The following is a 26173-nucleotide window of genomic DNA, read 5'->3' on the forward strand; positions in this document are numbered from 1 at the left end:
TGCTGGTGCTGCTGTGCCAGGGGAATCCAGCTCTGGTATCCTGTTCCTGCTGTGCCAGGGGAATCCAGCTCTGGTATCCTGCTCTGTGCTGCTCTGTGCTGTGCTGGTGCTGCTCCTGCTGTGCCAGGGAAAACTGCCTTTGGCATCCTGCTCTGTGCCAATGCTGCTCTGTGCTGTGCCAGGGGAATCCAGCTCTGCCATCCTGCTCTGTGCTGCTCCTCCTGCTCAGACTCTGTTCTGGTGCTGTCCTGGTGATCTGCACCACCCTGCTGTGCTGTGCCACTGCTCTGTGCCACTGCTGCTCCTGCTGTGCAGGGAAATCAGCCTCTGGCATCCTGCTCTGTGCTGGTGCTGCTCTGCCTGTGCCAGGGAAAACTGGCTCTGAAATCCTGCTCTGTGTTCTGTGCTCTGTGCTGGTGCTGCTCTGGCTGTGCCAGGGGAATCCAGCTCTGGCATCCTGCTCTGTGCTGTGCCAGAGGAATCCAACTCTGGCATCCTGCTCTGTGCTCTGTGCTGGTGCTGCTCTGCCGGAGGAATCAGGCTCTGGAATCTTGCTCTGCGTTCTGTGCTGGTGCTGCTCTGGCTGTGCCAGGGAAAACTGGCTCTGAAATCCTGCTCTGTGCTGGTGCTGCTCTGCCAGAGGAATCAGGCTCTGGAATCCTGCCCTGTGCTCTGTGCCACTGCTCTGTGCTGGTGCTTGTCTGGCTGTGCCAGAGAATTCTGCCCCTGGCATCCTGCTCTGTGCTGGTGCTGCTCCTGCTGCTCAGAGTGTGCTGGGGAAATCTTGCTCTGGTTCTGTCCTGGTGATTGCACCACGCTGCTGCTCTGTGCTGGTTCTGTCCTGCTCTGGTTCTGTCCCAGTGCTCTCACCATGCTGCTGCTCTGTGCCCTGTGCTGGTTCTGTACCCAGTTCTGTCCCATTCTGGTTCTGTCCCAGGGCTCTCACCACGCTGCTGCTCTGTTCCCTGTGCTGGTTCTGTACCCAGTTTTGGTTCTGTCCTGTTCTGGTTCTGTCCCAGGGCTCTCACCACGCTGCTGCTCTGTTTCCTGCCCTGCTCCTGCAGCTCCCCCTGTGCCATGGGCTGCTGCCTCTGGCTCCTGCTCGGTGCTGATGTGGCTCTGCCTGCCCGAGCTCTGTGTGCCCTGCCCTGCTCCTGCTCCAGCTGCATCCCACGGGGTTTGATCTGCACTCAGCCAGCAGTGCTGCATCCCCAGCTCAGGCTGCAATTCCTGCCTCTGCTGCATTCCAGCTGTGCTGCATCCCCAGCTCAGGCTGCAATTCCTGCCTCTGCTGCATTTCCTGCCTCTGCTGCATCCCCAGCTCAGGCTGCATTTCCTGCTGCATTCCCAGCCTGTGCTGCATTCCTGGCTAGCTCAGGCTGCATTCCCTGCTGCATTCCTGGCTAGCTCAGGCTGCATTTCCTGCTGCATTCCCAGCCTGTGCTGCATTCCTGGCTAGCTCAGGCTGCACTCCCAGCCTGTGCTGCATCCCCAGCTGTGCCAACGTTCCCACCTGACAAATCAATAAAGCAGCCGGTCCAGCCCCACTGCAGGGCTCTGCTCGTCATTCCTCGCCCCAGGGGAACCCGGGAGGGGTTCAGGGGACTCCTCACAGCTGCAGGTTCCCAATCCCTGCGGAGCACACCTGCCCTGGGCATCCCAGCCCTTCCTTAATGCCCCCCTCCCGTAAATCCATGGATTTAACCCTGCAATTCCCTGCCCTTGGAGAACTTGAGTGCCCCAAACTCCCCAAATCCTTCATAAAACCTGGGAGCTCTGAATTCCATGGGGGTTTTCCTGAGCCTTGTAAACATTCCAGAGTGGGAATACAGAAAATACAGAATCCTGGTGCCAGTTCCTCGTCCTTGGGCAGAACCCACACCTGGCTGGGGCTGGGACAATGCAGAGCTGCTCTTCCACCCCCTGGCACCGAGGATGGCTGGGTGGGAAGGGACCCCCCAGTGCCACCAGGACACCTCCCACTGTCCCAGGCTGCTCCAAGCCCTGTCCAGGGACACTGCCAGGGATCCAGGGGAGGCCACAGCTGCTCTGGGCACCTGTGCCAGGGGCTCACACCCTCCCAATAATCCATCCATCCCTGCCCTCTGGCAGCGGGGAGCCATCCCCCGTGTCCTGTCCCTCCAAGCCTTTGTCCGGGTCTCCCTGCAGTTCTCCAGGAGCCCCTTCGGGCACTGGAAGGGGATCGAACGTGTCCCCAAAAGAACATTCCCAGCTGTCCCAGCCCGGCTCTATTCCCTGTGTGGGGTGTGACCTTGGCTCTGCACTGAAATTTGTACACCAGGGACTCGAACAGAACCACGAGAAGGGACAGAGACACCGGGATGGGGACAGGGACATTTCACTGCGGTTCCCGGTGCGGCCTCCCGTGGCACGTCCAGCACCTCCCGGTGCCCACAGCCGGTACCGGAGGGGTTCCGCGGTTCCCTCCCTCGGCCACCCGGTACCAGTGTGATTTAGCACGTTTTATCCCGTTTTAGCTGGTTTTACCCGGCTTTAATGCATTTTAGCCGGTTTGACCCCAATTTAACCGGGGCCCGGCCAGTTACAGCCCTGCCCGTGGCACCGGCAGCTTTGGACCTTCCCGAGGCACCGGGCACTGCTGGCCCGGCACCAACCCAGGGGCGCTGAGGCCGCAGCAGCCAGGCTGGAGCCCTGCTCCCCCCGGGATCACACCAGGCCCCGCCGCGGCTCCCCGGCAGTGGCGGCGCCTGGGCGGCGCCATCTTGCCAGCCGCCGCGGTCACGTGACGCCCCGCGAGCTCTCGCGATACTTCCCCTCGGGGCGGGGCCTCGCGCGCGCGCGCCCCTGTTCCCGCGCGCGCGCCGCGGAGCTCTCGCGAGAGCCGCGTGCTGCAGACGGGAAGGACAAGATGGCGGCGACAACGACGATGGCGCTGGTGAGGGGGCGAGGGGGCGGCGGGACCAGGCCGGGCCGGCTCCTCCCGGGCCCCTGCTCGGCCCGGGGTGGAGGAACGGCCGCCAGCGGGGTCCGCCTGGGCCGGGCGCTCTCCGGGCCTGCGACTGAGGGGTGGCGGCTCTGAGGGGACGGCGCCGCAGCCCGCCGGTTCTCCTCCGCCTCTGCGGCCTGCTCCGTGTGGGGAAGGTGTCGGTGTTCCCCGGCCGGTGCTGGGCTCCGAGCTCTGCTCAGCTCCCGCCGCTCTGGGCCCTGCAGGGAGCGCTCGGGGCTCTCGCTGAGGGGCCGCGGTTCTGTGGGCAGAGCTTCGCTGTTCAAACGCTGCTTCGGGCTCCTGTTCCCAAATTCCCGGTTAAATCTTCGGGTTTAGGCTGGGTTTTCCAAATTCTCCTGTTTAAATGATCGGGTTTGGGCTGGATTTCATAAATCTATTGCTTCAAACGCTGATTCGGGCTCCTGTTCCTAAATTCCGGTTTAAATGGTCGGGTTTGAACTCCTGTTCCCAAACTTCGATTAAATGCTCGGATTTGGGCTCCCGTTCCCAAATTCCTGTTTAAATGCTCGGGTTTGGGCTGAGTTTCCCCAAATCCATTGATTTAAATGCTCCTTTTTGGGTTTCTATTCCCAAATTCTCCTGTTTAAATGCTCGGATTTGTGCTACTGTTCCCAAATCCATTGGTTCAAACGTTGTTTTTTGGTTTTCTGTTCCCAAATTCCTGTTTAAATGCTCGGATTTGTGCTCCTGTTCCCAAATCCATTGGTTCAAACGCTGCTTTTGTGCTCCTGTTCCCAAATTCTCCTGTTTAAATGCTCGGATTTGTGCTACTGTTCCCAAATCCTTTGGTTCAAACGTTATTTTTTGGTTTTCTGTTCCCAAATTCCTGTTTAAATGCTCGGGTTTAGGCTGGATTTCCTAAATCCGCTTGTTTAAACGCTGCTTTTTGGAGTCCTCTTCCCAAATTCTCGTGTTTCAATGCTCGGGTTTGCGCTCCTGTTCCCAAATCCATTGATTTAAATGCTCCTTTTTTTTGGATTCCTGTTCCTAATTTCCTATTTAAATGCTCAGTTTTATGTTGGTGTTCACAAATCCACCTGTTTAAACCCTCCTTTCTGGGCTACTGTTCCCAAATTCCCGTTTAAATGCTGCTTTTGGGCTGGGTTTCTCAAATCTTTCTGGACTCCTCTTCCCAAATTCTCCTGATAAAATGCTCGGGTTTGTGTTCCTGTTCCCAAATCCATTGATTTTAATGCTCATTTTTGGGTTCCTGTTCCCAAATTCCTGTTTGAATGCTCGGGTTTGGGCTGGGTTTCCCAAATCCATTGGTTCAAACGCTGCTTTTGGGTTCCTGTTCTCAAATTCTCCTGTTTAAATGCTCGGGTTTGTGCTCCTGTTCCCAAATCCGTTAATTTAAATGCTCATTTTTGGGTTTCTGTTCCCAAATTCCTATTTCAGTACTCGGGTTTGCACTGGGTTTCTCAAATTCTCCTGTTTAAATGCTCGGATTTGCACTCCTGTTCCCAAATCCATTGATTTAAATGCTCGGTTTTGGGTTTCTATTCCCAAATTCCTGTTTAAATGCTCAGGTTTGTGCTCCTGTTCCCCAATCCATTAGTTCAAATGCTGTTTTTTGGGCTCCTGTTTCCAAATTCCTGTTTAAATGCTCGGATTTGGGCTGAGTTTCCCAAATCCATTGGTTCAAAGGTTCCTTTTTGGGTTTCTATTCCCAAATTCCTGTTTGAATGCTCAGCTTTGTGCTCCTGTTCCCAAATCCATTGATTTTAATGCTCATTTTTGGGCTCCTGTTCCCAAACCCATTGATTTAAATGCTCATTTTTGGGTTCCTATTCCCAAATTCCCGTTTAAATGCTCATTTTTGTGCTCCTGTTCCCAAATTCCCATTTGAATGCTCGGGTTTGTGCTGAGTTTCCCAAGCCCCCTTGTTCAAGCCCTGCTTTTGGCTCCTGTTCCCAAACCCCTCTGGGCTGTTATGGGAGTTCTCTCTGGGACATTTTTGAGCTTTCCAGGGCGGGCTGGGGGTGTGGGAGAGCAGGAATTTCTGGGCTCTTGGCTTTCCTGGGATCCCATGGAGCGCTGGGCTGGATCTGCAGGCGCTGGGGCACTGCAGGAATTTGTGGTGGGGTTTGTTCCCTGCTTCCCATCACCATTTTAATGGAAAATCTGGAATTTCTCTGAGGGGTAACTGTGATTGCACGGGACCCAGGGGATTTGGGAACAGCCCCTGGACAGTCCATGGCACATTGCTGTGACCCAGGGATTTGGGAACAGCCCCTGGACAGCGCATTGCACATTGCTGTGACCCAGGGATTTGGGAACAGCCCCTGGACAGCCCATTGCACATTCCCTGTGACCCAGGGATTTGGGAACAGCCCCTGGACAGCCCATTGCACATTGCAGTGACCCAGGGGATTTGGGAACAGCCCCTGGACAGTCCATTGCACATTGCTGTGACCCAGGGATTTGGGAACAGCCCCTGGACAGTCCATGGCACATTGCAGTGACCCAGGGGATTTGGGAACAGCCCATGGACAGTCCATGGCACATTCCCTGTGACCCAGGGATTTGGGAACAGCCCCTGGACAGTCCATGGCACATTGCTGTGACCCAGGGATTTGGGAACAGCCCCTGGACAGTCCATTGCACATTGCAGTGACCCAGGGGATTTGGGAACAGCCCATGGACAGTCCATGGCACATTCCCTGTGACCCAGGGATTTGGGAACAGCCCCTGGACAGTCCATGGCACATTGCTGTGACCCAGGGATTTGGGAACAGCCCCTGGACAGTCCATTGCACATTCCCTGTGACCCAGGGATTTGGGAACAGCCCCTGGACAGTCCATTGCACATTGCAGTGACCCAGGGGATTTGGGAACAGCCCATGGACAGTCCATGGCACATTCCCTGTGACCCAGGGATTTGGGAACAGCCCCTGGACAGTCCATTGCACATTGCAGTGACCCAGGGGATTTGGGAACAGCCCATGGACAGTCCATGGCACATTCCCTGTGACCCAGGGATTTGGGAACAGCCCCTGGACAGTCCATGGCACATTGCTGTGACCCAGGGATTTGGGAACAGCCCCTGGACAGTCCATTGCACATTGCTGTGACCCAGGGGATTTGGGAACAGCCCATGGACAGTCCATGGCACATTCCCTGTGACCCAGGGATTTGGGAACAGCCCCTGGACAGTCCATTGCACATTCCCTGTGACCCAGGGATTTGGGAACAGCCCCTGGACAGTCCATTGCACATTGCTGTGACCCAGGGGATTTGGGAACAGCCCATGGACAGTCCATGGCACATTCCCTGTGACCCAGGGATTTGGGAACAGCCCCTGGACAGTCCATTGCACATTCCCTGTGACCCAGGGATTTGGGAACAGCCCCTGGACAGTCCATTGCACATTGCTGTGACCCAGGGGATTTGGGAACAGCCCATGGACAGTCCATGGCACATTGCTGTGACCCAGGGATTTGGGAACAGCCCCTGGACAGTCCACTGCATATTGCTGTGACCCAGGGATTTGGGAACAGCCCCTGGACAGCCCATTGCACATTCCCTGTGACCCAGGGATTTGGGAACAGCCCCTGGACTGTCCATTGCACATTCCCTGTGAACAGCCCCTGTGACATTTGCACCTTTCTGGGATCACCTGTTGGGACTGCTCCAGGTGAGGAGGCCTTGCCAAAGGGTTCTTGGCCCCTTGGCAGTGCTGGGATCCTGCTCAGTGCTGCCCTCATTTCCTGGGATACTTCCCACAAAAGGGGAAGGATCCACAAAAGGGATTTTCCCTTTTGTCTCTCCTGCCAGTCTTTGGGCTCTCTGCCCCCCTGGGAGAGTAGAACCCCTGGAGGGGGTTTGGAGCATCCCCTGTGCTGCCAGCCCTCACACCAGCTCCTCTGACTTCCTTCTGCATTCCCAAATCCCGGCCTGGGGCAGGGGAAGGTGTCCCTGCTGTGCAGGGCTGTGGGGCTGGGCGAGCTGGGACCCGCTGTGGGTGAGCTGGGACCCGCTGTGGGCGAGCTGGGACCCGCTGTGGGCGAGCTGGGACCCCTCTGGGTGAGCTGGGACCCGCTGTGGGCGAGCTGGGACCCCCTTCCTTCTCCCCAGACCACGCCGTGGTTCTGTCACTGGCCCTGGCTGCAGCTGGGGCAGCCCTTTGCTGCAGAAAGGACCCGTTTGGGGAGGTTCTGGTTCCTGCCAGGCTCTGGGAAGTGCTGGAGCAGCTTTGGATGTGCCCTGGGCGTTCTGCAGGTGGCATTTGGGGACGTGGTCGCTGCTGGCCTTGGCACTGAGGGGACAGCTGGGCTGGGTGGGCTGTGAGGCCTCTCCACTCTCAGCAATTCCATCATTCCACATTGCTCTGCTGCTCTTGTTCTCGGCTTGGGTGTGCTCTGTGCAGCCCTGCCTTGGGGCACTGGCACCAATTTCTGCCAGTTTGCCAAACTTTGCCAGCTCTGTCCCGTGTCAGCTCCCTGCTGGGTGTTCCAGTCCAGCCTGCTTGTGCAGGCACCAGGGAAACCAGTGCAGCCCTGGATGCTGCCCAGACCCCTGGAGAACGGGATTTGGTTTTGTTTTCTGTCTGCCCCACGTTCACTGACCCTGGGAAAGGCTCAGAACCCCCACAGGGGACTGGAGACAGAACCAGGAGCCTCACTCCTGCAGGATGAGAGTCAGGGGATTGAGGGAATATCCTGGAATGGTCGGGGTGGGAAGGGAGGCAGGGCCTGAGCTGGGGGCTCAGCTGGGATCCTGGTCTGAGCTGTGGGGTCACAGCTGGAATTGTGGTGTGAGCTGTGGGGTCACAGCTGGAATTGTGTGAGCTGTGGGGTCACAGCTGGAATCGTGGTTTGAGCACTGGAGTCACAGCTGGGATTGTGGTGTGAGCACTGGGGTCACAGCTGGAATTGGGGTCTGAGCGGGGATCACAGCTGGAATTGTGTGAGCTGTGGGGTCACAGTTGGAATTGTGGTGTGAGCTGTGGAGTCACAGCTGGAATTGTGGTGTGAGCTGTGGGATCACAGCTGGAATCGTGGTCTGAGCTGTGGGGTCGCAGCTGGAATCGGGGTCTGAGCAGAGGGGTCACAGCTGGAATTGGGGTCTGAGCTGTGGGGTCACAGCTGGAATCGTGGTTTGAGCACTGGAGTCACAGCTGGAATTGTGGTGTGAGCACTGGAGTCACAGCTGGAATTCTGTGAGCAGTGGGGTCACAGCTGGAATCCCAGTCCCAGCACTGGGATTGCTGTGTGGGGTCAGTCCCAGCACTGGGATTGCTGTGTGGGGTCAGTCCCAGGCCCAGCTCTGGGATTGCTGTGTGGGCTCAGTCCCAGTCCCAGCACTGGGATTGCTGTGTGGGCTCAGTCCCAGTCCCAGCTCTGGGATTGGTGTGCTGGGCTCAGTCCCAGTCCCAGCACTGGGAATTCTGTGCTGGAATCGCAGTTCCAGGGAGCTGGAGGGCGGCTTTAGGCAAGGCCTGCAGTGACAGCACAAGGGGGAATGGCTCCCATTGCCCCAGGGCAGGGCTGGATGGGATTTTGGGCAGGAATCCTTCCCTGGCAGGGGGTGATGCCCTGGCACAGGGTGTCCTGAGCTGTGGCTGCCCCTGGATCCCTGGATGTGTCCCAGGCCAGGCTGGACAGGGCTGGAGCAGCCTGGGACAGTGGGAGCTGTCCCTGCCATGGGGGGGTGGCACTGGATGGGCTTTCAGGTCCCTCCAGAGCATTCCACGATTGTGTGACTTGGGAAAGTTCCAGGGAAGGTTTTAAAGTGAGAACCTGTGGGAGGAGGACGCTGATGGGGACGTGGGGCTGCAGGTGATGTGAGCAGGGCTTGGGGGATCTCACTGTCTGCTCACAGTGCCTGGGGAGCTGTGCCAGAGCCCAGCACATCCCTTGGGCTGGGATTCCCATGCTGGGAAAGGAATCAGGCAGTGCCATGCTCTGACCCGAGCTGCTCTGGGTTCCTGGCCAGGAGCTCACTGCTGTGAGGAGCCTTCCTGAGCGTTCTCTGTCTCCTCAGGGCACGGAGTCCATTAAGATGGAGAACGGGCAAAGCACGGCAGCAAAGCTGGGGCTGCCCCCTCTCACCCCAGAGCAGCAGGAAGCTCTCCAGAAAGTGAGTAAAGCTGGGTTTAACGAGCTGGGAATTGCCTGTCTGGGGTGGTGCCTGTGAGCCTCTGGCACTGGTGGGGGCTCAGCACAGGAGCTCTGGGCTCAGGGCCCTGCTGGAGGCTCCCTCGGGCACTTTTGGGCTCAGGAATGGTTGGGTTTGGTTTGGTTTGGAGCTCACGGGCACTCTGGGAGCACAATGGGGAATTGCTGGGATGGGCTTAATTAAACAAGTCAGTCAGTTCAGACACATGGCATGCTAATTCAGAGCTGGGCTGGGGGTGCCACAGAGTCACTGGGGAGCAGGGCTGGAGCTGGGATGTGCTCTGTCACTGTCCCCACAGAACACTCCAGAGCGTGTGTCCCACCAGCTGTGAGCCCCTGTGCAGTGGTGCTGTGGGTTGGAGAGGGCTGAGAGAAACCCCAGAGGAGCCACGGGGGTGCAGGGAGAGCCAGGGGGGAGCTGGGGCACTGGGAGAGGTGAACTGGGCATTGGAGAGCAGAGCCAGAGGGGAATTGGGGCACTGGGGAGGGGAGCTGGGGCACTGGAGAGCAGAGCCAGAGGGGAATTGGGGCACTGGGATGGGGCACTGGGGCACTGGGGAGCAGAGCCAGGGGTGAGCTGGGCATTCAGGAGGTGAACTGGGCATTGGAGAGCAGAGCCAGAGGTGACCTGGGGCACTCAGGAGCTGAGCTGGGCATTGTGGGAGCAGAGCTGGGGCGCTCAGGAGCTGCCCTGGGTATTTTGGGAGCAAAGCCAGGGGTGAACTGGGGCATTCAGGAGGTGAACTGGGCATTGGAGAGCAGAGCCAGGGGTGACCTGGGGTGCTCAGGATCTGAGCTGGGGCGCTCAGGAGCCGAGCTGGGGCAGGTAGGATCTGAGCTGGGGCAGGTAGGATCTGAGCTGGGGCAGGCAGGAGCCGAGCTGGGGCGCTCAGGAGCCGAGCTGGGGCGCTCAGGAGCCGAGCTGGGGCGCTCAGGAGCCGAGCTGGGGCGCTCAGGAGCCGAGCTGGGGCGCTCAGGAGCCGAGCTGGGGCGCTCAGGAGCCGAGCTGGGGCGCTCAGGAGCCGAGCTGGGGCGCTCAGGAGCCGAGCTGGGGCGCTCAGGAGCCGAGCTGGGGCGCTCAGGAGCCGAGCTGGGGCGCTCAGGAGCCGAGCTGGGTGTTGGGGAAGCAGAGCTGGGGTGCTCAGGAGCTGCCCTGGGTATTTTGGGAGCAGAGCCAGGGAGGAGCTGGGGCATTCTGGGGACACATGCAGAGCAGGCTGGGTGTGCTGGGAGGGCAGAGCCCAGCCCAGGGGGTGCAGCCCCTTCCCTCCTGCAGCCCCTGGCTGTGCAGACGCTCTCTGAGAGGAGAGGACTGGAGGAGGCCGTGCCTGCCCCCCATCCCTGCAGGTAAGGGGCTGTGCTGGGGTGTGGGGTGGAGAGGGGACAGGGAGCTCCCTGTGCTGCCCCATCCTGCTGTGTGCAGGGCTCCAGCTGCTGCCAGCTGTGGGCAGTGCCAGGGATGGGCTCTGGAAGGTTCTGGAGCTGTGGGCAGTGCCAGGGATGGACAGTGGAAGATTCTGGAGCTGTGGGCAGTGCCAGGGATGGAGCCCAGCAGGTTCTGGAGCTGTGGGCAGTGCCAGGGATGGACAGTGGAAGGTTCTGGAGCTGTGGGCAGTGCCAGGGCTGGGCTCAGAAAGGTTCTGGAGCTGTGGGCAGTGCCAGGGATGGGCTCTGGAAGGTTCTGGAGCTGTGGGCAGTGCCAGGGATGGAGCCCAGCAGGTTCTGGAGCTGTGGGCAGTGCCAGGGCTGGGCTCAGAAAGGTTCTGGAGCTGTGGGCAGTGCCAGGGATGGGCTCTGGAAGGTTCTGGAGCTGTGGGCAGTGCCAGGGATGGAGCCCAGCAGGTTCTGGAGCTGTGGGCAGTGCCAGGGATGGACAGTGGAAGGTTCTGGAGCTGTGGGCAGTGCCAGGGCTGGGCTCAGAAAGGTTCTGGAGCTGTGGGCAGTGCCAGGGATGGGCTCTGGAAGGTTCTGGAGCTGTGGGCAGTGCCAGGGATGGGTTCTAGAAGGTTCTGGAGCTGTGGGCAGTGCCAGAGTGCTCAGGGCTGAGTTCTGGAAGGTTCTGGATCTGTGGCAGTGCCAGGGATGGGCAGTGGAAGGTTCTGGCAGCAGAACCAGGCCTCGCTCCCCCCCCAGGTGCTGCCCAGCCCCTAGAGCCCCCGTTTCCCTTGCAGGCCAAGAAGTATGCCATGGAGCAGAGCATCAAGAGCGTGCTGGTGAAGCAAACCATCGCCCACCAGCAGCAGCAGCTCACCAACCTCCAGGTGAGAGCCCCCGCGAGCCCCTGCCTGTGCCCCGTGCTCCCCCCCTCACGTGGAGCCCTCGGAAGCAGAGCACAGCCCTGAGCCTGCAGCTCCCCCAGGCACTGACTCACCTGACAAATTGCCCGCAGATCTCTGGAGTCCCCACAGGAAATGCTCTCAAACTCCTGTCCTGCTGCACGGCCCCTTCTTGAGAAGCCAGAGACTTTGCCGTGGGTTTTGCTTCTGAGCCGTGTTGGAGGTGCTGAAGGCAGCAGGGATCCTGGGAACAGTGTCCTGTGGCCATCTCCTCTGCCTGAGGGAGGGTCCCCGTGTCCCAGGGCCGCCCCTTCTCCCTCCCCTGCACCCGGGCGCTCTCCATTTCGGACAAGTTCTGTCGGCTGTTCCTGCTTGCTCTGGAATGCCCGTCCCGGGAGAACCCTTCACTGGGCTCTGCCCTGCCCTCCTTCAGAGGTTTCTGGAACATCTCCCTGCCTTTGCTGCGAGTCAGGAAGCCCAGAAGGAGGGCTTTGCCCGAGGACCCCCCCCTTCCTGTGGCTGTGCTGAGGCTGGGGCTGTGCCTGGTTCTGAGGGTCTGCTCTAGCTCAGGGGCTCCTCTAAAATGCTGGGGGTGAATCAGCGCCAGCGGTCACAGAGGTCACTGTTGCCTTGAGTCCCCCCTGGGATCCCACCCTGCTTCCCCAGGCAGCAGCACGAGCCCCCCCTGGCCCGTGGGAGCGCACTGGGCAGGGGCCTGGGCAGCTCCAGGCGCCCTGGGCTCACCAGGGCAGCGAGGGCCGAGGAAGGAGAGGCCGCCGCTCTGCTTGAGTTTGTACAAACAGCCGTAGTATGCTCAGCTCCAACAGACTGAACTCTGTCTTTACTGTCTTTCAGATGGCAGCAGTGACAATGGGCTTTGGAGATCCTCTCTCACCTTTACAATCGGTCAATAGACATATTCACTTCTTCTGGGGCACTTGTCTTAGTCAGGGCCTAGCGTGGGGACGTTCGTAGTGGTGCCAATGCTCTTGTCCCACATCCCCAGCTGCACTGGACACGCCCAGGAGCAGAGCGAGGTGTCCCTGCCCCGAGAAGAGCCCAGGCTGTGGGGACACTGCCACTCGGGGGCACAGACAGCTTTAGATTTCCACCAGTTGTGAACACACCCGTGAAATGGCGGGAGCTGCATTTCTAGGGATGCTCCAGCTCTGGGGCCCCGACCTCACTCTAACGGCCAAGGTAACTCACCAAGGGGCGATGTCTGCTGGAAGCCGCCGGCAGCCAGGGAGGGCCGGGGTGCTGCAGCTGGCAGAAGGTGCTGGAGCCCAGCCCACGCTCTCCTGGCTGTGCCTGGCCCGCGCCAGGGCGCTGTGGCACGTCCCAAAAGCAGCGTGCAAGGGACAGAGCCCTCGGGCAGGACTGAGCAGAGACCCTGGGGGAGCCTTTGTGCCCCTGCTAACCAGAGGCCACAAAGAGCTGGATGGCTTGGCATGGGCCGTCCCCTCCTTTCTCTAGAACTGGGCAAAGCATCCTGTGACTGCACCCAAAGGTTCTTCTGCGAGTTTGGAAATCCCCATCTTGCTGGAACTCCAGATTTGTGCCTGCTGTGACACACAGAGGGTTGAAAGGGCACTGCAGGGAGGCCCCCAGTGTCCCTCCTGTGGCTGGGTGTCGTGGGTCAGGGGATGTTTGGAATGGAGCAGAACAGCCCCCTTGGTGTGCATTTGGCAGAGATGGGGTTGGATGCCCAGGATCTCCCCCATCCCTGGAGCTGCTCCCTGACAGTGCAACTCCAGCTCTCAGTTGGTTTGGGCTCCTTGTCCCCAGCTGGGCACAGCTGAGTTGGTGGCACAGGAAAGTTTTGGTCGTTTGTGACCCCCCCCAGGGCACAGGGCTGTGACCCCTTTTCCTCAGCCATTCCTGTCTCAGGAGTCACAGCCCAGGAGCAGCAGCCTGGTGCAGTTCAGCAGGTCCCAGGTGCAGTTCAGAGCAGTTCAGCAGATCCCAGGTGCAGTTCAGCAGGTCCCAGGTGCAGTTTAGGGCAGTTCAGCAGATCCCAGGTGCAGTTCAGGGGGTCCCAGGTGCAGTTCAGAGCAGTTCAGCAGATCCCAGGTGCAGTTCAGAGCAGTTCAGCAGATCCCAGACGCAGTTCAGAGCAGTCAGGAGGTCCCAGGTGCAGTTCAGGGCAGTCCAGCAGATCCTAGGTGCAGTTCAGCAGACCCCAGGTGCAGTTCAGAGCTGTCAGCAGATCCCAGGTGCAGTACAGAGCAGTTCAGCAGGTCCCAGTTGCAGTTCAGCAGATCCCAGGTGCAGTTCAGAGCTGTCAGCAGGTTCCAGGTGCAGTTCAGCAGGTCCCAGGTGCAGTACAGAGCAGTTCAGCAGGTCCCAGGTGCAGTTCAGCAGACCCCAGGTGCAGTTCAGGTCCCTTCCTGGCAGGTGCCTCACCCCAAGCCTGTTCAGAACGCTCAGAGTGCAAACTCTCCTATCCAGCACTGTCCTGTTCCTCTGGGGGGCACAGCCTGCACTCCCTGAGCTCTGCTCTCACTCCCCACGGGCCCAGCCCTCCCTGCACGTGTCCCAGTGTGACCTTGTCCCTTCAGCATCCCCTGGGTCACTGCTGCATCACCTGCTTTGGCTACAGGAGCACCCCAAGGTGGCCCTAAAATAACCCCAAATCCCTTTAGCACAGCCTCAGGTGGGAGCTGCTGCCTGGTTGCCATGTGGCAGGAGGAGGAGGAGGCCCAGGGGCCAGTGAGAGCAGGGAGATGTGCTGGCAGGAGGAGAAGGAGCCCAGGGGCAGTGAAACCATCCTGAGGCTGCTGAGAGCAGGGAGCTGTGCTGAGGGCAGTGATCTGTGCTGGCAGCACAGCTGCCCAGGGCACAAACCCCAGCTGGAGCTGCTGTTGGTGGCACCCAGAGGCAGCAGGGCCCATCCCAGCTCTGCAGCTCCAAAACCCCAGGGCCATTAACCTGGAAAAGACCCCCAGGGTCACCAGTCCCACCTGTGCCCCCGGCTCTGGTGTTCCCTGCACGCTGCAGGGATGGGTGGGGGCTCCTGGGCAGCCTCTCCCTGTGCCTGACTCCCCTCTCAGGAAGGAATTCTTGGTGTGACAATCCCGAGGCCTCTTCAGTGCCCAGCTCTCCTGCAGAGTCCAGGGTGGGGGTTTCCTCCTGCAGGGGACACCAGGGGGACACTGCCGTGGCACTGAGCCCCTCCCTGGGACCCCCAGGCACTGCCCTGCACGTGCCACAGGGCTGCAGAGCAGAGAGAGCCAGGCCAGGGCCAGGAACCCCAGAGCAGGCAGGGGGCAAGCTGGGAGTCACCTCAGCAGTGACATTTGGGGCTCCATGTCACCTCAGCAGTGGCAGTCTGGGCTGGGACTCACCTCAGGAGCAGCACTTGGGGTTTGATGTCACCTCAGGGGTAGTCTGCAGGCTTGATGTCACCTCAGGAGCAGCAATTAGGGCTCAGTGTCACCTCAAGGGCAGCAGTCTGGGCTGAATGTCGCCTCAGGAGCAACATTTGGGGCTCAGTGTCACCAGGAGCAGAGTCTGCAGCTTGATGTCACCTCAGGGACAGCAGTTGGGGTTGATGTCACCTCAGGAGCAGCAATTGGGGCTCAGTGTCACCTCAAGGGCAGCAGTCTGGGCTGAGTGTCACCTCAGAAGCAGCAGCTGGGGTTTGATGTCACCTCAGGGACAGCAGCTGGGGTTTGATGTCACCTCAGGGACAACCTGGGCTGGGAGCTGTCCCTGTTTGCAGTGTCCTGTGTGCAGTGCAGGAGTGGCAGGAGTTCTGTCCCAGAGGGGCTGCAGTGTCCCCAGGCATGGCAGAGCTCCCCAGGGCACCCCAAAATCAGCCTTGAGAGGGCCCTGAGTGCTTTCCTGTGCCCCAGAGCTCCCTAGGGCACCCCAGAAATGCTTTCCTGAAGGCCCTGAGTGCTTTCCCTGTGCCCCAGGGCTCCTTAGGCACCCCAAAATCAGCCTTGAGAGGGCCGTGAGTGTTTCCCTGTGCCCCAGAGCTCCCTAGGAACCCCAAAATCAGCCTGGAGAGGGCCCTGAGTGCTTTCCTGTGCCCCAGAGCTCCCTAGGGCTCCCCAGAAATGCTCTCCTGAGGGCCCTGAGTGCTTTCCCCGTGCCCCAGAGCTCCCCAGAAATGCTCTCCTGAACGCCCTGAGTGCTTTCCTGTGCCCTGGGGGTGCTCAGAGCTCCCTGCTGTGGTGCTGGGCAGGGCCAGAGGCATCCCCTGCTGCTCTGCACCAGGCTCCTGCTGCCCCAGGGGTGTCCCCCTGCCCCAGGGGTGTCCCCCTGCCCCAGAGCCGTGCCCTGAGTGCAGGCAGTGACTCCTCCAGGGCCCCACACCCCCGGGGCCGCTCCGTGCTCTGCTTTTGGGATCCCTGCCGTGAGGAGTGCCTGGCTTTGTGTTGGGAGCAGCTTTGCAGGCAGGCTTAGGGCACAGCAGCAGAGCCAGCCGTGCTGGGGCTGTCCCAGTGCCACCAGTGCCACCAGAGCAGGGATGAGAGCTGGCACCACCCCCGAGCCCCGCTGGGCACGGCTGCGAGCTTTGGCTCTGCTCGGGAGCTCTGGGACCGGTGCCCAGTGCTGATCCCGGCCTGCCGGGGGTGGGGGGAGGCTCCCAGTTTGTCCCAGTTGGTCCCAGTTTTGCCAGCCGCAGACCCTTTGGGGTGGGGGTGGGAGTGCCCAGAGCCGCTCTGTGCGCTCGGGGGGGGAGCGGGAGGGATTCTCCCCGTGCCCAGAGCTCAGCCCTTTGCTGCCCTAGAGCCCAGGGATCCCCTCCTGGCTGGAGATGAGCTCAGGCTGGGGGAGCCCCGCAGGATGAGCCGGGCTTGAGCCAGGCTTGAGCCGGGCTTTACCCGCAGCGAGCCCCGCGCAGGCAGCAGGGAGCTGCCGGCCGTGCGGGCAGTGCCAGGGCTGTGCCAGGGCTGTGCCAGGGCTGGCTCCGGGAGGGACAGCAGCGGGAGGAGGCCCCGGGGGCTCGGCCAGCCCGGCCCTGACCGGCCAGTCCTTGTCTCCCACAGATGGCGGCCCAGAGGCAGCGCGCTCTCGCCATCATGTGCCGGGTCTACGTGGGCTCCATCTACTACGAGCTGGGCGAGGACACCATCCGGCAGGCGTTCGCCCCCTTCGGGCCCATCAAGAGCATCGACATGTCCTGGGACTCGGTCACCATGAAGCACAAGGTGGGAGGGGCTCTGGAGAGGGGGAGTTGGGGTCCTGTGCCTTTGGGGGATTGCCTGGAGCACCAAAATCAGAGTGGGATTGCCTGGATAGCCCCAAACCAGTGTGGGATTTGGGGTCCTGTGCCTTTGGGGGATTGCCCCAAATCTCTGTGGGATTGCCTGGAGCACCAAAACCAATGTGGGATTTGGGGTCCTGTGCCTTTGGGGGATTGCCTGGAGCACCAAAACCTCTGTGCGATTGCCTGGATAGCCCCAACCAATGTGGGATTGCCCCAAACCAGTGTGGGATTGCCTGCATAGCCCCAAACCAATGTGGGATTTGGGGTCCTGTGCCTTTGGGGATTGCCTGGAGCACCAAAACCTCTGTGGGATTGCCTGGATAACCCCAAACCAGTGTGGGATTGGGGATCCTGTCCCACCAAAACCAGTGTGGGATTGCCTGGATAGCCCCAAACCTGTGTGGGATTGCTTGGATAGCCCCAAACCTCAGTGGGATTGCTTGGATAGCCCCAAACCTCTGTGGGATTGCTTGGATAGCCCCAAACCTCAGTGGGATTGCTTGGATAGCCCCAAACCTCTGTGGGATTGGCTGGGGAAAACCATAAAACTGGCAAGTCAGAACAGTTCAGATAATTTTCTTGGAACTCTGAACAACACTTGAAATTGTGAGACAGCCCAGGGTCAGGTCATGGGAGACCTGCTGAAATAAGAGAGAGAATTAATAAAAATGAAACCAGAAGAATCTTAAATTTACAGCTTAACTAATTATCTTCATGGATCCAGGGGTACAATTGGAGGTTTTCTCACGTTTAATTGGAATGTTGAAAGAATTCAGGTTAAACAATAAAATACAAAAATTACAGAGTTTTGTCCTAACAAAAGAACCAGCTTTGTAGAATTCTCTTTTCTCTCTTTTTTCTCCTCTCTCCTCTTTTTTTCTCTTTTTTCTTTTCTCTTTTTTCTCCTCTTTTTTCTCCTCTTTTTTCTCCTCTTTTTTCTCCTCTTTTTTCTCCTCTTTTTTCTCTTTTTTCTTCTCTTTTCTTCTCTTTTTTCTTTTTTTTCTTCTCTTTTTTCTTCTCTTTTTTTCTTCTTTTTTCTTCTTTTTTCTTCTCTTTTCTTCTCTTTTTTCTCTTCTCTTCTTTTCTCTTCTTTTCTCTTCTTTTCTCTTCTTTTCTCTTCTTTTCTCTTCTCTTCTCTTCTTTTCTCTTCTTTTCTCTTCTCTTCTTTTCTCTTCTTTTCTCTTCTTTTCTCTTCTTTTCTCTTCTTTTCTCTTCTCTTCTCTTCTCTTCTCTTCTTTTCTCTTCTTTTCTCTTCTTTTCTCTTCTTTTCTCTTCTTTTCTCTTCTTTTCTCTTCTTTTCTCTTCTTTTCTCTTCTTTTCTCTTCTTTTCTCTTCTTTTCTCTTCTTTTTTTCTCTTTTTTTCTCCTTTTTCTCTTTTTTTTTCTCCTTTTTTTCTCTTTTTTATCTTTTTCTTTTCTCTTCTTTCTCTCTTTTCTCCTTCTCTCTTCTCTTTCCAGGAGAGGAGAGGGCTCCATCCCTGTGGAGATCAGGCTCCTTTAGCCCTGGGGTGGGTCTTTGCAGCTCCCTGGGTGTGCTGGGTTGCTCCCTGGTTGCTCAGACCCTGAGGGGCTCCCCAATCAGATTTTTGCATTTCCTGCCGTGATAAAATGCTGCTCTGGGATGGGTGTGGGGGGAATCCTCCCCCTGGAGGCTGCACAGCTGCAGTGACTGAGGGCTCTCCTCCCTGCCAGGGCTTTGCCTTCGTGGAGTACGAGGTGCCTGAGGCTGCCCAGCTGGCCCTGGAGCAGATGAACTCTGTCATGCTGGGGGGCAGGAACATCAAGGTGAGTGACACAAATTCCTGCTGCTCAGAACTTGGGAGTGACAGAGCCAGGGCTGGAAACGCTCCCCACAGCCCTGGGAGGGGGGAAAGGAAAACTGCTGGGCCCTGGTGTCCAGCATGGAGCTGGGATTGTGGTGTGAGCTGTGGCGTCACAGCTGGAATCCAAGTCCCAGCTGGAATCCCAGTCCCAGCAGGTGGCTCTGGGTCCCTCCTCTGTGAGGACAATCCCCCAAATTCCCCCTGGGCTCTGCTCCTTGGGCTGTCCATATCACCCAGCAAAGAAGCTGTTCAATGGGAAAATCCAGTCTGGGACCCATCCCCACCTTGTCCCCAGCCCAGAGCTCTGAGTGCCACCTCCAGGGGACACCTCCAGGGATGGGCACTGCAAACCTGCCTGGGCAGCCCCTGCCTGTCCTTTCCATGGGGAAATCCCTGCTGGTGTCCAGCCTGGAGGCCCAGCCTGAGCTGTTCCCTCTGCTCCTGTCCCTGTTCCCTGAGCAGATCCCAAATCCCAAATCCCCCCGGTGTCCCCTCCTGGCAGGGACTTGTGCAGAGCCACAAGGGCCCCCTGAGCCTCCTTTTCTTCAGGCTGAGCCCCTTCCCAGCTCCTGAGCCTCTCCTGGGGCTCCTTCCCAGCTCCTGAGCCTCTCCTGGGGCTCCTTCCCAGCTCCTGACCCTCTCCTGGGGCTCCTTCCCAGCTCCTGACCCTCTCCTGGGGCCCCTTCCCAGCTCCTGAGCCTCTCCTGGGGCTCCTTCCCAGCTCCTGAGCCTCTCCTGGGGCCCCTTCCCAGCTCCTGACCCTCTCCTGGGGCTCCTTCCCAGCTCCTGACCCTCTCCTGGGGCTCCTTCCCAGCTCCTGACCCTCTCCTGGGGCTCCTTCCCAGCTCCTGACCCTCTCCTGGGGCTCCTTCCCAGCTCCTGACCCTCTCCTGGGGCTCCTTCCCAGCTCCTGACCCTCTCCTGGGGCTCCTTCCCAGCTCCTGACCCTCTCCTGGGGCTCCTTCCCAGCTCCCCAGCCCCTCCTGTCACTCCAGCCCCTCCCAGCTCCATGTCCCCAGTGTCCCCACTGTCCCCGTGTCCCCGCAGGTGGGCAGGCCCAGCAACATCGGGCAGGCTCAGCCCATCATTGACCAGCTGGCCGAGGAGGCTCGGGCCTTCAACCGCATCTACGTGGCCTCGGTGCACCAGGACCTGTCGGACGATGACATCAAGAGCGTGTTCGAGGCTTTCGGAAAGATCAAATCGTGCACGCTGGCCCGGGACCCCACCACGGGCAAGCACAAGGGCTACGGGTTCATCGGTACGGGATGGGGAGGGGTGGGATCAGTGGGATGGGGTGGGATCCATGGGAGGGGTGGGATGAGAGTGGCCTCTGCTCCCGTGGTGGATTTGGGGTGGGGTTTGGAACTGGGAAAGTCCTGGTGGAGGAATTTGTTTGGGTTTGGAATTGGGAAATTCCTGGTGGAGAAATTTCAGAGGCAGTGGCCTCTGCTCCTGGGGTGGGTTTGGGTTTGGGGTTGGAATTGGGAAATTCCTGGTTTAGGAATTTCAGTGGGAGTGGCCTCTGCTTTGGGGCTGGTTTTAGAATCGGGAAATTCCTGGTGGAGGAATTTGTTTGGGTTTGGAATTGGGAAATGGTGAAGGAGTTTCAGTGGGAGTGGGGGTGCTCCTGGAGATGGCTTTGGGGTTTGGGTTGTGAATTGGGAAATTCCTGGTGGAGGAATTTTGGATTTTGATGGGGGTGTCCTCTGCTCCTGTGGTGGATTTGGGGTGGGGTTTGGAACTGGGAAATTTCTGGTGGAGGAGTTTGTTTGGGATTGGAATTGGGAAATTCCTGCTGAAGGAATTTCAGTGGAAGTAGCCTCTGCTCTTAGGTTTGGAATTGGGAAATTCCTGGTGAAGGAATTTCAGTGGGAGTGCTCCTGGGGTGTTCTGGGGTTTGGGTTTTCCACCTTAGTAAAGGAATTTTGTTGGGGGTGTCCTCTGCTGCTGGGGTGGGTTTGGAATTGGGAAATTCCTGGTGGAGGAATTTGTTTGGGTTTGGAACTGGGAAATGGTGAAGGAATTTCAGTGGGAGTGGCCTCTGCTCCTGGGGAGGTTTTTGGGGTTGAGAATTTTCTGGTGAAGGAATTTCAGTGGGAATGGGGGTGCTCCTGGGGGTGGCTTTGGGGTTGGGTATCCCCATTTGTGGATGATGTTGAAGCTCTCTCCCTCAGAGCATTCCATAATTCCATGACTGCACAATAAAATCCCCATTTGTGGATGCTCTCCCCCTGCACCAGAGCATTTCCATAATTCCATTTTTGCACAATAAAACCCCATCTGTGGGTGCTGCTGATGCCCTGCGCCAGACCATCCCATAACCCCATTTTCACCCAGTACAATCCCATTTTCACCCAGTACAATCCCATTGTTTCCCTGTACAACCCTATTTTCCCCAGTACAATCCCACCTGTGGGTGGTGTTGATGATCTCTACCTCACCAACCCATTCCATAATTCCATTTTTGCCCTGTACAACCCCATTTTCCCCAGTAAAGCTCTGGTTTTGGGTGGTGTTGCCCAGTACATCCCCATTCCCCCAGTCCAATCCCATTCCCCAGTCCAATCCCATTTCCCAGTACAATCCCATTCCCCCGGTACAATCCAGTTTCCCCCAGTACAATCCTGTTTCCCCCAGTCCAATCCCATTCCCCCCAGTCCAGCCCCATTCCCAGTCCAATCCCGTTCCCCCCAGTCCAATCCCGTTCCCCCCAGTCCAATCCCGTTCCCCCCAGTCCAATCCCGTTCCCCCCAGTCCAATCCCATTCCCCCCAGTCCAATCCCATTCCCCCCAGTCCAATCCCATTCCCCCAGCCCACTCCAGTTCCCCCCAGTCCAATCCCATTCCCAGCCCACTCCCACCCCTGACCCCGCTCCCTCTCCCCAGAGTACGAGAAGGCGCAGTCCTCGCAGGACGCCGTGTCCTCCATGAACCTCTTTGACCTGGGGGGGCAGTACCTGCGCGTGGGCAAGGCCGTGACGCCCCCCATGCCCCTGCTGACCCCCGCCACGCCCGGGGGGCTCCCGCCCGCCGCTGCCGTGGCTGCTGCCGCCGCCACCGCCAAGATCACCGCGCAGGTGAGAGGGGAGAGGGGAGAGGGTCAGGGGAGAGGGGAGGGGGGTCAGGGGAGGGGGGAGGGGGTCAGGGCATGGCTCGGGGGGATGGGGATGGCTCAGGTGAGAGAGGACTGCTCAGGTGGGATGGGGATGGCTCAGGGGAGAGGGGAATGGCTCAGGGGATGGCTCAGGTGAGAGGGGGATGGCTCAGGTGAGAGGGGATGGCTCAGGTGAGATGGGGATGGCTCAGGTGAGATAGGGATGGCTCAGGGGATGGCTCAGGTGGGATGGGGATGGCTCAAGTGAGAGGGAGATGGCTCAGGTGAGAGGGGATGGCTCAAGTGAGATGGGGATGGCTCAGGGGATGGCTCAGGTGAGAGGGGATGGCTCAGGTGGGATGGGGATGGCTCAGGTGAGATGAGGATGGCTCAGGGAATAGCTCAGGTGAGAGGGGGATGGCTCAGGTGAGATGAGGATGGCTCAGGGGATGGCTCAAGTGAGATGGGGATGGCTCAGGGGATGGCTCAGGTGAGGCAATGGCACAGCTCAGGTGAGACAGGCACATCTCAGGTGTTGGGCTAGGTTGGGTATTGTTAAAAAACTCTGGTTTAGTTCTCCTGAAGTGCTGGGAGCTCCTGGTGGGAGCACAGATTGCCCCTCTCCCTGCCTTGGGCAGCAGCATCCCCCATGCAGAGAGGAAATCCCAGCCCTGTTTGGGGATCCCTTTTGTGTTTGGGGATTTTTCTGGGGCAGGAATTGCTGCTCAGTGCAGCCCATGCAGAGGAGATTCCAGCACTTCTAACAAGAGTTAAAGTATTGGGGAGAGGTTTTTTAACTTTTTGTGTTTTTAATGTGTGTGTGCTTGTCATCCATTTCAGTGAGAAGTGAGGGAATTAAAGTATTGGGGGAAGTTTTTTAGCTTTTTATGTTTTTAATGTGTGTTCTCTGCCCCTTGTCATCAATTTTAGTGAAAAGTGAAGGAGTTAAAAGTATTGGGGGAAGTTTTTATTTTTTTAATTTTTAATGTGTGTGTGCTTGTCATCCATTTCAATGAGAAGTGAAGGAATTAAAGTATTGGGAGAAGTTTTTTAGCTTTTATAATCTTTAATGTGTGTGTGCAGGGTGGGAGCAATGAAATGAAATTGAATTAATTAAATTAAATGATTACAATCCAATGGAATTGCTGTGTGTCCCCAGGAGGCCGTGGCAGGAGCTGCAGTGCTGGGCACGCTGGCCACACCTGGGCTGGTGTCCCCTGCCCTGACACTGGCCCAGCCCCTGGGGGCCCTGCCCCAGGCTGTGATGGCTGCACAGGCGCCAGGGGTCATCACAGGTGGGTCCTGGTGTCACCTGGGTGTCACCTGTCACCTTTGTGTGTCACCTGTGTGTGTGTGTCAGCTGTGTGTGTCACCTGTGTTTGTCCCCTCCTCTCACCTGTCTGTGTTCCCTTCCTGTCACCTGTGTGTCCCTTCCTGCTGGCAGGAGGTGTCACTGACCATCCCCAGGTGTCACTGACCATCACCCAGCCATCACTGACCCCTGTCCCCAGGAGTGACCCCTGCCCGGCCGCCCATCCCGGTGACCATCCCCCAGGTGTCACTGACCATCTCCCAGCTGTCCCTGCCCATCCCCAGCTGTCCCTGCCCATCCCCAGCTGTCACTGCCCAGGTGTCACTGACCCCTCTCCCCACCCCCGGAGTGACCGCTGCCTGGCCACCCATCCCCAGCTGTCCCTGCCCATCACTGACCCCTCTCCCTGCCCCAGGAGTGACCCCTGCCTGGCTGCCCATCCCAGTGACCATTCCCCAGGTGTCACTGACCATCCCCAGGTGTCCCTGCCCATCACTGACCCCTCTCCCTTCCCCAGGAGTGACCCCTGCCTGGCTGCCCATCCCGGTGACCATCCCCCAGGTGTCCCTGCCCATCCCCAGGTGTCCCTGCCCATCCCCAGCTGTCCCTGCCCATCCCCAGGTGTCCCTGCCCATCACTGACCCCTCTCCCCGCCCCAGGAGTGACCCCCGCCCGGCCGCCCATCCCGGTGACCATCCCCCAGGTGGGGGTGGTGAACCCCATCCTGGCCAGCCCCCCGGCGCTGGGGCTGGTGGAGGTGAAGAAGGACAAGGAGGAGGAGGAGGTGCTGCAGGAGGCCGAGCGGCCCGAGATGCTGAGCGAGCAGGAGCACATGAGCATCTCGGGCAGCAGCGCGCGCCACATGGTCATGCAGAAGCTGCTGCGCAAGCAGGAGGTGAGAAATGGGACAGGTGTGGGACAGGTGTGGGACAGGTGTGTGCCAGGTGTGTGCCACGTGGTCATGTGTGCCAGGTGTGGGACAGATGTGTGCCAGGTGTGAGCCACATGGTTGTGCAGAAAGTGCTGTGCAAGCAGGAGGTGAGAAATGGGATAGGTGTGAGCCAGGGGTGTGCTGGACTGTGCTCTCACACGTTAATTAATATTTAATTAACTCCTCCATCCTTTCCCTTCATTCCACGGTCCCATGGACTGTGCCTGGAACAGCCAGCCTGGGGATTGGGGTGCTCTCACTCATTAATTAACAGTTAATTAACTCCCATCCCTTCCCATCAGTCCATGGTTCCACAGAGTGTGCCTGGGATTGGGGTGCCCTCACTCATTAATTTACAGTTAATTAAATCCCTATCCCTTCCCATCAGTCCATGATATGGACTGTGCCTGGGATTGGGGTGCTCCGCTGTGCCCTCACACATTAATTAACATTTAATTAACTCCCCACCCCTTCCCCTCAGCCCATGGTATGGAGCGTTCCTGGGATTGGGGTGCTCTCACTCATTTATTAACAGTTAATTAACTCCCCTTCTCCTCAGTCCATGGTCCCATGGAATGTGCCTGGGATTGGGGTACTCTCACACATTAATTAACAATTAATTAACTCTCCTTCCCCTCAGTCCTTGATATGGAGTGCGCCTGGGATTGGGGTGCTGGGCTGTGTCCTCACCCATTAATTAGCAATTAATTAATTCCCCATCCCCTCAGTCCATGGTATGGAGCGTGCCTGGGATTGGGGTGCTCTCACTCATTAATTAACAGTTAATTAACTCCCCTTCTCCTCAGTCCCTGGTGTGGAGTGTGCCTGTGTTTGGGGTGCCATCCCCCATTAATTAAAGTTAATTAACTCCCCCTCAGTCCATGATCCCATGGAGTGTGCCTGGAACAGCCAGCCTGGGATTGGGGTGCCATCCCTCATTAATTACCATTAATTAACTCCCCCAGTCCACGGTGATGGTGCTGCGGAACATGGTGGACCCCAAGGACATCGACGACGACCTGGAGGGCGAGGTGACGGAGGAGTGCGGCAAGTTCGGGGCGGTGAACAGGGTGATCATCTACCAGGAGAAGCAGGGCGAGGAGGAGGACGCCGACATCATCGTCAAGATCTTCGTGGAGTTCTCGCTGGCGGCCGAGACGCACAAAGCCATCCAGGCGCTCAACGGCCGCTGGTTCGCCGGCAGGAAGGTGGTGGCCGAGGTCTACGACCAGGAGAGGTTCGACAACAGCGACCTGTCGGCGTGAGCTGAGCCTAGAGCTGGGCCTGGGGCCAGACTGAGCCCAGGGGTGAGCCTGGAGCTGGGCTTGGGGCTGGCAGCGGCCCAAAACTGAGCCTAGAGCTGAGCTTGGGGCTGGGGAATGGCCCCAAACTGAGCTGAGTGATCTTGGGGATGGGTTTGGGGCTAGGGAGCAGCCCCAAGCTGAGCCCAGGGATCTTGGGATGGGAACGGCCCAAAACTGAGCCCAGAGCTGGGCTTGGATCTGGAGAATGGGCCCAAATCTGATCCCAGGGTTTGGCTGGACTTGGCTTCTGGGAATTGGTCCAAATCTGATCCCAGGGCCTGGTTGAGCTCAGATCTGAGAAATGGGCCCAGCTCTGATCCCACACCTTGTCCAAGCTCGGATCTGGGGAATCTGCCCAGCTCTGATCCCAGGGCCTGACTGAGCTCAGATCTGAGAAATGGGCCCAGCTCTGATCCCAGGCCTAGTCCAAGCTCTGATCTGTAGAATCAGCTCAGCTCTGATCCCAGTGCTCAGCCCAGCTCCAGTCCAAGGACTCAGCCCAGCTCTGATCCCAGGCCTAGTCCAAGCTCAGATCTGGAGAATCAGCCCAGCTCCAGTCCAAGGACTCGGCCCAGCTCCAGTCCAGGGACTCAGCCCAGCTCCAGTCCAAGGACTAAGCCCAGCTCCAGTCCAGGGACTCAGCTCAGCTCCAGTCCAAGGGCTCAGCCCAGCTCCAGTCCAAGGACTCAGCCCAGCTCTGATCCCAGTGCTCAGCCCAGCTCCACTCCAGGGACTAAGCCCAGCTCTATTCCAAGGACTCGGCCAGGCTCAGCTCCTGGCCTGGCCCTGCCCCTGTGCCGCCAGGATTTTTGTAGCCGTGTGTAAAGGACATTCCAGGACATTCCAGGGCGGGCACAGGGATCTGCTCTGGGGCGTTGAGATAAAGACACAAAGAAAGCTGGAGTCACTTGTGTGTGTGTGGGACAGGGCTGGCACGGGGCTGGCACCTCCTCAGCCCAGTTTGGCACCCTGAGGAGCAAGGCTGGGCCTAAAGCCGTGCTCTGAGTGCCCCAGCCCAGTTTGGCACCCTGAGGAGCAAGGCTGGGCCTAAAGCCGTGCTCTGGGTGCCCAGCCCAGCCTGGCACTTCCCCAGACCAGTTTA

At 58.5% G+C, this 26173-nt stretch overlaps 2 protein-coding genes across 3 annotated transcripts in view; both read left to right on the forward strand.

The window, feature by feature from the left end:
- The window catches only part of LOC116999522 (NAD(P)(+)--arginine ADP-ribosyltransferase 2-like), a 703496-nt gene that overhangs the window by 648638 nt on the left and 28685 nt on the right, over positions 1-26173 (forward strand). The window lies entirely within an intron of this gene.
- Positions 2820-25409, forward strand: PUF60 (poly(U) binding splicing factor 60). 2 transcript variants are annotated; one of them, XM_033056477.1, is made up of 11 exons: positions 2820-2917; positions 8975-9070; positions 11280-11369; positions 12240-12290; positions 16385-16546; positions 18297-18389; positions 19475-19688; positions 21317-21507; positions 22684-22819; positions 23496-23731; positions 24733-25409. In XM_033056477.1, the coding sequence occupies exons 1-11, from the start codon at positions 2891-2893 to the stop codon at positions 25030-25032; spliced, it is 1596 nt and encodes a 531-aa protein (XP_032912368.1). In that variant the 5' UTR covers positions 2820-2890; the 3' UTR covers positions 25033-25409. The 2 variants fall into 2 exon arrangements, with proteins under 2 accessions (XP_032912368.1, XP_032912376.1); XM_033056485.1 differs by lacking the exon at positions 12240-12290.

Source organism: Catharus ustulatus, chromosome 1, assembly GCF_009819885.2.
Source record: "Catharus ustulatus isolate bCatUst1 chromosome 1, bCatUst1.pri.v2, whole genome shotgun sequence".
Lineage (NCBI taxonomy): Eukaryota > Metazoa > Chordata > Aves > Passeriformes > Turdidae > Catharus > Catharus ustulatus.